The sequence below is a fragment of the Erithacus rubecula genome (genome assembly GCF_903797595.1).
Source record: "Erithacus rubecula genome assembly, contig: scaffold_88_arrow_ctg1, whole genome shotgun sequence".
Lineage (NCBI taxonomy): Eukaryota > Metazoa > Chordata > Aves > Passeriformes > Muscicapidae > Erithacus > Erithacus rubecula.
Window position 1 is genome coordinate 720,586 of NW_027635446.1, and position 11,103 is coordinate 731,688.

The window sequence follows — 11,103 nt, forward strand, 5'->3', positions numbered from 1 at the left end:
TTTGGGTACTCTACACAAACACGTCATGTTGCAATTTATCATCTGATTTGTAAAATTGATCATTGTCCTTTAAATAAAAGCTGGAAGTTTACAACTTGCCTCTTGTTTTTCTTGCAGTTTCTTGAGTTCTGCCACCACGTCATTTTTCTCTTGTGCTATTTGTTCTTTCTCTAGTGAAACCTTATTGAGAAACACTGTTAGTTGTTCATTCTTTAACCTAATTTAAAACAAATGGCCAAGAGGAATAAGAACATGCATTTTGAAATATCCTTTTAAGTTAAATATACCCATTATTAAGTGTTACTCCATGATGAAAAAAGTCCAGGCCTTTATATACAAAGATAAGCTTTGCAGCAAAGTCACAGTGATATAAAAAGGTGACAGAAGAAGTAAAGAAAACCAGAGGCAATTCTATATAAATACAATGGTTAGTGAAGATGATGTAGCTCAAAGCAGGACCAACAATGAATTCAGAAACTTTCTCTTCTTGTTAACAAAGTCCAAGAGATATAGAACAACTGCATATTCCATAGAATAATATAAATAAAATGTAATTTACAAAGGTAAGTATATCATTAATGTCATACTGTGTGGTTCCAAATTTCCATTAGAAAACAATCACAGCTCATTTCTCTGTGTACCAAAGTAACTCCTACATAACACCAAAAAAAAATCAAATATTATATTTTCAAAATGGTCATACCCCTCTTGTTCAAGATCTGCTTTCAGACTCAAAAGCTGCTTTAAATAATCTTGTTCCTTTTCAGCTGTGCTAGTCAGCTGTACTTTCAAATCATGCATTTGTTTCTGCAAAAGGAAAAGGAAGAGTTTTGAGCATACATTATAAACTCCAGGCTTTCAGAAGAACCAATCCCAGCCATGGATTATCCAGACTGTATTTTTACACATCTCTGGTGGAATATGAAGTGGTGGGAGGGAGTGAACTCTGACACCAGTGCTGTGAGTTTAATTACCCAGTCAGCAAAATACTAAATTAGGTTCCTTGGACATAATTTTAAATAAAGACATTTGCTTCAAACTTCATAAGCCTTTGCATTCATCTGAATAAATTATGATGTGTAATTGACTATTTACAAAAACAAGTTACTGTCCTATTTCAGACCTCTCTGATTTGGAGAGCATTACAAGCAGTTGTGTAAAATGCACACCTGATTTCAGACTACCTTCAGTTGATGCAGTTTCTTGTTAGACTTGTAAATATAAAATCAAAATGAAAATAAACCTCCATTAAGAGTGTACTTCATATAGCTTAGACTTCTGTGACAGAAAATGGGCCTTTGTCACAGAACACATAAGGTTCACAGAGGACAGAGTAATTAACTTCTGTAAATTAAGAAAAAAATGGGAAAACTTTCTAGCCAGAGGGATATAAAGGCATTTGAATGGGCATGAACAAAGAAGGAAATAACCAAAAATCTTGGCAAGGAAAAGCAAAACACAGGAGACAAGAAAAACAGTTACAATAAACAAGTTCTTCAAAGAAAACACTGAAACTGTGTGTGAGAAAGTTCAGTAGAAATGTTAAGGTAGATTGGACTGTGTTTATTTATGACATTTAAGGTACTTACAAAGCAAGAGGAATTTCATATGAAAAGCAAATGCCATGAGATTAATACAATGAACATTTACCACAGTTTCTGATAGCTCTTCAAGCTGCACTTTTTTCTCACATTTTACTTTAGTCATCTTTTCTATAGCACATGCAATGTAAAATTAATGGAACATAAGTAATTTTTCATATTTAGCAGGCAGTATAAAACATTTACTTTTTTACAATACCCAGTTCTCAAAATTTATTGGATTAAGTTCAGCTAATTTATGACTTAATCTAAATGTAGACTTGAAAAAATGATTTAGAAAGACATTAGCAAATCTATGTCTGAAGAGAAACTAATTATTTATCTTAAAATTCAGAACCTATTATGTTTTCCACAATTAAGGCTTCAAATAAAACATGGACTGCAAGACCAAAGTATTCTCCAAGTATTGAGGCATCTGCATTGTTCCAGGAAAAAAAAAAAAAAATGAGGATGGATGGTCTTAAACCAAAATTGTTTCCATTGTAAAAATAAATTTAGGAATTCCTGACAGGTACTGGTACTGTAAAATCGTTTCTCCAAATACTAGATACAGTCCATTTCCAGAAAATATTTTCATTACTAGCTAGCTCATGTTCTGCATTTCTAGAAGCCTTACCCAGTTCAGCAGACTTATTTTGGAGCTCCAAGGTACTCAGCTTTAATTCAACTTCATAATTTGTTGATCTGAGAAAATGATAATTTAAAAAACCCAAATGTATAGTACAAAGCACTGAAACTCAAAGGACAACAGGACAGAGTCTCACCACAAGCACTTTAAGAACATTTATTATTCAACAGGCACATGATATATCAGCCTGCAGCACATATCAAATTTCACTTTTACAACTTAAAATAAGCAAATGTATACTTACAGAAATTTGCATTTCTTAAAGACAGAATTATAGAAGTTGGAGGGGGCAAAAATTTACTTTTTATCGACCAGTATCAACCAGCACAAATTTAAAAAAATTACATTAAATTCTTTGCATTAAACCACTGTATCAAAAACCTTCCAAATTTCAACCTCATTTGCAATTGTTCTTGATTTTGTCATAGACTGCAACCTGTGAGTCTCTGAATTGAAACTCTTGAATTTACCTATTTTGTTCCTTTTGCAGCAAGCTTTTCAAATTGGCAGTAGAAATCTCAAACTCCTCTGTCATGGCTGCAAGCAAAGCCTTCACTTTTTTACATTCTTCCTCCTGTGCTTCCTTTTCTCTGGTGACCTCAATTAATGTTTTCACTGTAGTCTGGAATTCAGTTTCTAAGTTCTTCTGATTAGCCTTCAAAACATGATATAATTTCCAAACATTGTTTTGCAACAAACAGCTACAGCTGTTTCATATCTAAAGTATCCATAATTATTTATTCAAATACTCATCTAGTCTATTTATACTGTAAAATTATAAGCAAGGTGTACCTCTGCCTTTTGCAATGAAATTTTAGCCTCTTCCAGCTCTGCTCTCAAATGTTCTTTACTGACCTCAGATTCCTTCAACATTTCTTCTTTATGAGCTAAGCAAAAAAATGTATGTTTATATTTTTAAAACTAGGATATTTACTAAAAAATGCTGCTATAAATGGAAGATTACATACATTGATAGAATTTAACAAAGACCAATGGTACTGACATAATATACTATAAATACTTTGAATATAGATGGCTTAAAAATATTGAAAATCAAACTTTTAAAAGTGTCCTCAGTGGCACCTGCCTGATGGTAAATTTGCAAAACTGAAGCAATGAATTTCCCCCTTGCAATTTTCAAAAGTTCTCACTGCTTGACTTCCCCTAAAAACCATCCTGCCAGTTCCAATCCCACATAAGCAGCTTCTGTTTCAAACAAAGACAAGGCCCTCAAGGCCCCAAAATTCTGATGCTGAACAAACAGAACAAAACAGAACAAAACTCTCATGAGCCTGTTTCCTGTGCTTCTAGAAACAATTACATTCAAACACAGCAGACAGAACTCTTACATTTGGCTTCCATTAAGTCAGCTATTTTATATTGTGATGTCTGCAGCTGAGCCTGGATGTCTTTTATTATTCCATCTTGTTCATCTCTCTCTATGGTAAGAGCTGAAATCTAGAAAAATTAAATAAATATCATCATGAAGTCTGGGAAAGGGACAGACTCATTTCCATTTGTACCCCAGGGATGAGAAGCAGACATTGCTGTCATTCAGGTTAGACAAGGTTGTTAATCTCAGCCAAATATTGATCAAGTCACATTACTCTAATTAAAAAGGTTCTCCAGTTCAAAATCAAACTATCAATTCCAGTAGACTAAAGGTCTGAAACATCACCAAACTTAGCAGAATCTGACTTATTTTCTCCTAATACCCAGAATTTTCTACTTTTCTACTAATACCCAGAAACACTTCTTGGCTCTTGCATTGCCCCTTTAGTCACAAATAAAGTTGTATCACAGATGGTAAAACTGAGCAAACCTGCTTTTCCTTCTGACTGACTTCCAGTTTGTATTCTTTTTCAAGCTTGTCCACTTTTTCTGCTTCTTCTTTTACTTTTGAGATACAGTGATATCCAAAGTTAACATTCTAGCTGAAATATACTCCAAGTTCAATACAACTTCCAGTTTAAGATTGCTTGCAATTGTACAGCTATACATTTTGTTTCCCAAGAGTAATTGTTGAGGCAATGTTTGATTTTATAATTAAATATAATTGTTTTGCCAGCTTTCCACAGAATTAGTCCAATACTCCGTGTTTGTTGTAAGAAACTGACAGAAAAGAGCATGTGAAAATGAAACAGGAACATACAGAGAGGCATTTAGCTGAAGTTTATGTAGCATTATGCATTATCATGTAATTAATTAAATACATGAAATAAATAGTGATCTCTAGACTGTACTTCACAGACAAAACTTGGACTTTGAGTGACTATTTGAAAAATAAAGTTGCAAATTTGGCCCAGAGGAATAAGAATAGAAGGGGGCAGGCAGTGAATGCAGCCAGCATGAACAGAAGAGGGTCCCAGTGTCCCAGTGTGAGCTGCTCACCCTCCCAGCAGTTCCCATTTGTCTGACACTGCCTGTGCTGTGTGCTAATAGAAGCTGTGAAGTGCAAAAGTGTTGAGCCTTATGAGCAGCATAAAAACACAACAACAAACAGAATTCTCACATTTGAAACTCATTTCCAATCTGTCCTCCTCTGCCTGCACACGAAGGCCTTCAAATGCCAGTGTCATTCTCTAAAAACAAAATTTGATATTTGAAGCTCAGTATTGGACACTGGGGCTGCTGCCAACCTCAGCCATTGTGAGAAATCACCAGGTAAGTGAAACAGAGTCCAAAAAGAAGACAGGAGTTCACCCAGCACCAAGCACATATCACATGGATCTACATCCCCACACTGCTGCATATAAAACAAAAATAATTCTTGAAAAGGGACTGAAAACCTGATTCTCTGCATCACACATGACATGGATATAAAATTATCTCAACATAAACATGTCCCTCAGCTCAGTATGTCCACTCAACTCACATTCCTTTTAGCAAGATTATGTCACTCACTTCTATGTTGCCATGAAGTTCCTCATACAATTCTCTTGTTTCTTCTCTTTCCTGTTCATCTATCAAAGCAAGAATTTTTTGATTTTTTTTTTTTAAAGAATGCCAGCTGTCCAAGTCATTATGCTTAATTAGCATAATGAATTTAAAAAGGAGTTATCAGCTCACTTCTTATTAAATAAGTCATTATGAAATATGGTGCCAAAAATCTAGGGAAAATATGCATTTCATTGAAATATAAAGCAATCTCAGCTTTGAAATTTCCTTCCCAATATAATTTTTTCTGTAAAAAGTGTCATTTTGAGGATAAATTTATGTAACCATATTAATTTTTATAGCATTAATGTTGTTGAACAATAACTGTCAAAACTATTAGCATTTGATAAAGTGTAATGTAGGGTTTAGCACTGCATTTCTTCCTATCAACAGATACCTGTAGCCACAGAACTGTCATTATAAAATTATAAACTGTCATTATAAAAAACAACACTCCATGCCCTTATTTTCCTTCTTTCCTTTCACTTTTGTAATTGATACTATTTTTCCTTAAGAAAACAATTATGGAAGAGAACAGTATGGAAATACAGCTATTAAAAATGAACAGTACATCTATATACAAGTGTTTCCAGAAATAAGGCTAAAAATAAATAAGACACTTCTTAAATATCCAGGATCAAGTTAGTAAAATTTTAATGATTACAATAACAATTCTACATTGCATATAAAGTAAAATTCCCAATCAAGAACATGTTTTAAAAACCTCAAAAATTTAAACTTTATTGACTTGCTCTAGTTTTGTGAGCCACTTAAAATTCACTTCTCATTTTAAGAGTCACATGCAGCCAATCTCAACAGGAGAACACAGCATGAGAACTTCTTTCTGTTTGTGAATTTAGAGCAAGCTAGAAGAACATTTGCTCTCATAAATCAAAAAAAAAAAAAAATTTACATTTGCTGGTTTTCTCTGTGAAGTGAGTGCAGGTTTCCTTGAGCAGATTACACAGATGCCTGGAAGCAGTGGTTCTAAAGGAGGGAAAAATATCATGTTTCCACAGGAGTGCACAGTATTTTATACTAAATATAAATATATACTTAAATATATAATACAGAAATATTTGATACTAAGTACCTTAAGAGGAACAATGACCTTCACAATATGAAACATGAAAACTGCACAAAACCATCTCTGTGGTTTCATTACTTACTCTTTCAAGAGATCTTCACATTCACATAATGCATCTTCCAGTTGCAAATAGAGTTTATCATTTTTTAACTAATGTCATAGGGAACAAATGCAAAAAGACACTGTTATTGAAATATACATTAGAAATACACTTTGACTTCTCAAATCAACATGAAAAAGTAATTTTGGCTATCAGTAGACAGAAGTCCATTTAACTGGCATTACATGCTACTCAGCATGTAATCTTTTTTTCCATCTTTTTTCATTTCATTTCATCATCTTTTGCATGAAAGACAGAGTAATTAATGAACAATAATTAACCAGCAACTGAGACCCAGGTAAATGCTTCATGCACACACTCAGACAGGACAGGTGCACACACCTTCTCAAAATAATCATTTTCTCAAGGCACAAACCAAACTGCAACATTCTTTAATATTTAATTGTACTAATAATATTATCATACTAAATCAGGAAGCACTCCACTTCATCTTTTCAATGTATATATAAAACACTGGCCTGCAGATCTTGAATGGTTTTATTCTGTGCTTCAATAATCTTTTTATCTTCTTGGTGTTCTCTTTCTTTCTGCTTTAGTTCTGATTCCACAGTCACTTTCCACTCCTTGATCTTCTCAGCCTCTTTGTAGAGTTTTGAGAACGAGTCAATCCTTGTTTCTGTATTCTATTAAAATGGGTTCCACAATTTAATCTCAAATGCTATCTAATTAATACTGTTGTAATTAATATATTTATCCCTTAGAAGCATCACAGGAGTAATATTTTCCACAGATGGTGATATGAGCTTATACATGATCAGGAACCAAAGTTTAAATCTTTGTGCATCCACTCTGTGGATACAGACCACACACAGTGAAATTCTCCAACCTGCCTTCAGGTATCAGCCAAAAGATGGTTTTAAAGAAATTAAAACTGCAGCACCTTGGTGCAGTCCTGATGGTACTTTAACAGCTGCTAGGATTAAAAGAAGTCTGATCATCAGGGATATGAAAATCAGCAGGGGGAACACAGGAAATATGTTTTATTTTGTGGTTGTAAACAGTGTTTTGTAGCTGCAAAGTACAGAAGCTTTTACAAAATAATCAGTTGTGCTAAAGCAGAAATATCCAGTGCCTGATGAAACCACTAAATTCACTGTTTTACAGATAACACAAAGCCAGGCAGGGTAAATGGGATAATCTACTTCAATTTTCCAAAGACTATTCTGACTTCAACACTGCTGCCCCTCAATAGAATATTCAGAGCCAGTTCCACATGGACACTTAAGTGTTTAAATCTTACTCTAATTAAAACTCAAGCTTCACAGGCACTTCAAAGAAAGAAAAAACAGCAATAACAACAAACAACATTACAATATTTTAATTATTAAAGATTTGTCTCCAGGCATAATCACTAAATCACAAATATCTCTTCTAAGTGATTCAGCTTTAAGCAGGAGATAGAAAACATTATTCCCTTTTGACTACTTCCTCTAGCTTGAAATATCTACTGAATAATGCTTTAGGCACTGTTTGACAACTTGAATTAACAAATTCAAAGACCCCAAGAAATAAGATATGCATAGTTGATACTTAGCTGACCTCTTCATGTACTTCAGAGCAAGGCTTCACTTGCTGTGAAAATATATCTGAAATATCAAGAGATTTTTGATCAATGTATTTCTAAAAAAAAAAGTAACAGTGAAACTATTTAACATCGTTATAAAACTGTAAGACTACTCCAAAAAAATTAAAACTCGACAATGTAAAAAAAATGTAAAGAATGTGCACAGCTGATATTTTAGTCTTACCTAAATCAGTGATTTCGCCACGGTTGGACACATCGAATGGCAATTTAAAATCATCATCTGAGCACTTGTTAAAACCCTGCACAAATTTAAAAATCAGTTTCTTATGGGTAGATTTGTAAAGAAGGATAAAATTCAGGGGAAAAAAAGAAAAAAACAAACCCTACAGATTATGTGAAAATAATTTTTTTCATTAAGATATCAGCTGCCTACAATTTCAAAGCCCAAGGTTTTGGTGGTGGCTTTGGAACTTGCTTGCTTTTACTTCACCGTGGTTTATGGAACTGTTGGTTTTTCGCAGTTTGCTTTATTATTATTATTTTTTACTGTGGCCAAAGGGGAAGCTTTCAATGCAGGGAACTCTGCAGCTCCTGCCTGTCTGTGCACTGGTGCATGGTAAAAAACACAAGAAGTTCAATTACTTTTTTGAAGACCAGTAGTTGACATTTCTTTTTTGCTTTACTTCCAAGGGCAGTTCAAAACCATATCTGATTATGTTTCAGCATGAAAATACCCTTTTACAAGGTTTTTAAGTCACTGAAGTTTGTCCTCTAAACAGAGTAACTCATCTGCTGTCAGAATATCCCGTTTGAGTCTCAACTTATTTCCTAGGGAGATTCGACATGCAAAAATAACTTGTTGAATTCCCATAACTCAGTGCGGGGACAGAATTTTCACAGCACACTTGATCTGATGAGAGCAAGATATCAACGCTAGTGAAGTATCTGAGGGGGGGTGGGGAAGCGTCCCCAGCGCCTCACCTGGGATCTGCCCACAGGCCATTGCCCAGCGCTCAGGCGCGGTGGAATGAACAATTTAAACCGGCTTTCCTTCTCCATGGCTGCAACAAAAGGATGGGCAGGCGGCTCCCAGCGCCGCAGCTCTGGGCGGGCGCTGAGGGCGGTTATGGCGCTGAGGGCGGTTATGGCGCTGAGGGCGGTTATGGCATTGAGGGCGCTGAGGGCGGTTATGGCGCTGAGGGCGGTTATGGCGGTTATGGCACTCAGGGCGGTTATGGCACTGAGGGCGGTTATGGCACTCAGGGCGGGCAGTCGGGCGGGAGCTGCCGCCCCTCAGCGCCAGGTGGAGGCGCCGCCTGGCGGGAGCTGCTGCCGCGCAGGCGCAGTCGGGCGGGAGCCGCGGCCCCTCAGATATGGCGCCGCCGGAGGGAGCGCAGGCCGCGGGGTGTTGGCGAGGTCTCGGGGCTTCCTTGTCGCCCGTAGAGCTCTCGAGGCTGCCCGAGGGGCCGGGATGTCGCCGCGGTCGCCAGCCAAAGGTCACAAAGGGACCTTGGCCGTCGCTGGGGAAGCCGGAGAGGTCTGAGGGGAAAGGGGGGTGTCCCATCTGTACAGGGAATAAGTGGGGGGAGCCCCGTCCTCCTGTGACCTCCCGTGTTGTAAATCGCTTCCCCATGTGAAAAACGAGGTTCACTTTCCTGGGAGATTTTAAGGAGTTCAATAAGAGGCAGTAAGAGACAAAGAATAAAGCAAAAGGTTATAATGGCCAGGTTTATTTTAACATTTGCAAAAAGCCAATAATATAATGCGTACTTGTAACATCTATATAATCTGATACCTATATAACCTTAATCACAGCTTTTTTATACCTATATAACCTGATATAAAATATAATGTAATGGCTACTATATAGTTAAGCAGTTTCTTAATGCTAAATAGGCAAAAAAGAAAAAACTCAGCAGGTGGATCCCCCACAGTTCTGGTCTTCCCTCTATGCTCATATTTAATTAAGGAACACTTCAGTCAGAAACTCTGGATATTGTATGTGCTGCAGGCAGAAAAACTAGAAAAATGCTTTCTTTGTTATTTAATTTCAATCTTTTCACTTTGACAGCACTCATGAAACTGCTCAGATTAACTGCCTGAGACCTGGGGAGCTGAGGAAATCAGATATATATTTTTCAGAATCTCTTCTGTGTCTAACTCTGAAATTTCATGTTAGGTGTTAATAAATTCTCTTCACAGGGGATTCAGAAAAAACAATTTCTTCCCAGCTGGAGAATCAAGGACAACCAGTGTCCAAAAAGCAGAAACAACAGTGAGGGAAAGGGGGCTGTGCTTGGATAACTGACCCCAAGATTTGGATGAACCAAAACTTACAAAAATGTGAAAACTCCTGACCAGGATCCATCTTGGATTTGATTTGGATGTAACCTTGGCCAGGCTCTTGCACTGCCCAAGGTGCAGCCTTGAAAATAGATTGAAATATAAATACAATAATCAAATACCTATTTTATTCCTTTTGCTCTGTCTGGTCTCTTTTCCAGGTCAACCTTTCCAGGCTGCAGGTCCTGCAGAGTGCAGAGAGGTGGAGCTGGAAGGTGAGAATGGAGGGATTAGGTGGGCATGGGGTGGAATTAATAGTGGGGATGCAGCAGGATTAGAGGTAGGATTGAAGTGGAATTAGGGTAGAGATTAGGGTGGGAGTTCAGCTGTTTTTAGGGTGGGATTAGGGTGGAGGAGAAGGGAAATGGGCTGGGATTAGGATCAAATTGGAGTGGAATTAGGGTTGGGGGTGGAAAGGATTTGGGGTGGGATTATGGTGAGATTGTGGTGTGGGTGGGCTGATTTTAGGGGTGGGATTAGGGTGAGATTGTGGTGTGGGTGGGCTGATTTTAGGGGTGGGATTAGATGAGAGCTGGAGTAGAGGGGACAAGATTAGAGTGAGATTAGAATGGTGATGGGGCTGGGGTTGCATGGGATGTGATTTAAAATGGACAAGGGTGGAATTGGGGCAGGATCAAGGGAGGGTTTGGGTGGGATTGGGGTAGGATTAGGATTAAGAGTCCTTTAGTCCTTACTTGGTGCTGATTGTAGCAGGGATTTCATCATCCATCCATTGGATGTTATCCCAACCAAGCAGGCAGTTCAATTCCCACAAACAGATTCACTACTCTGTGTATGCTTAGAAATAGAAATTATATTTTTATAGCAAAGTTACTTTGACATTATACACACAGCATCCAT

General features: G+C 37.0%; 1 protein-coding gene and 1 long non-coding RNA gene across 2 annotated transcripts; both read right to left on the reverse strand.

Annotated features, from left to right (window-relative positions):
- Nucleotides 1–618: 618 nt before the first annotated feature.
- Nucleotides 619–6,504, reverse strand: LOC306816797 (synaptonemal complex protein 1-like; the record flags this gene model as incomplete). The annotated part of the gene is made up of 12 exons (XM_079333257.1): nt 6,336–6,504; nt 6,080–6,153; nt 5,134–5,192; nt 4,742–4,811; nt 4,052–4,125; nt 3,579–3,687; nt 3,022–3,116; nt 2,700–2,884; nt 2,218–2,285; nt 1,651–1,712; nt 704–807; nt 619–652 (listed from the first exon to the last, which is right to left on the reverse strand). Exons 4-12 carry the CDS (start codon nt 4,806–4,808, stop codon nt 619–621), a joined length of 798 nt encoding a protein of 265 aa, XP_079189383.1. The 5' UTR covers nt 4,809–4,811; nt 5,134–5,192; nt 6,080–6,153; nt 6,336–6,504.
- Nucleotides 6,505–6,592: 88 nt separating this feature from the next.
- LOC306816775 lies at nt 6,593–8,922 on the reverse strand. Its single transcript, XR_013777780.1, has 4 exons — nt 8,881–8,922; nt 8,123–8,198; nt 7,914–7,960; nt 6,593–6,997 (listed from the first exon to the last, which is right to left on the reverse strand). It is a non-coding gene; the product is annotated as an uncharacterized lncRNA (long non-coding RNA).
- Nucleotides 8,923–11,103: the final 2,181 nt, after the last annotated feature.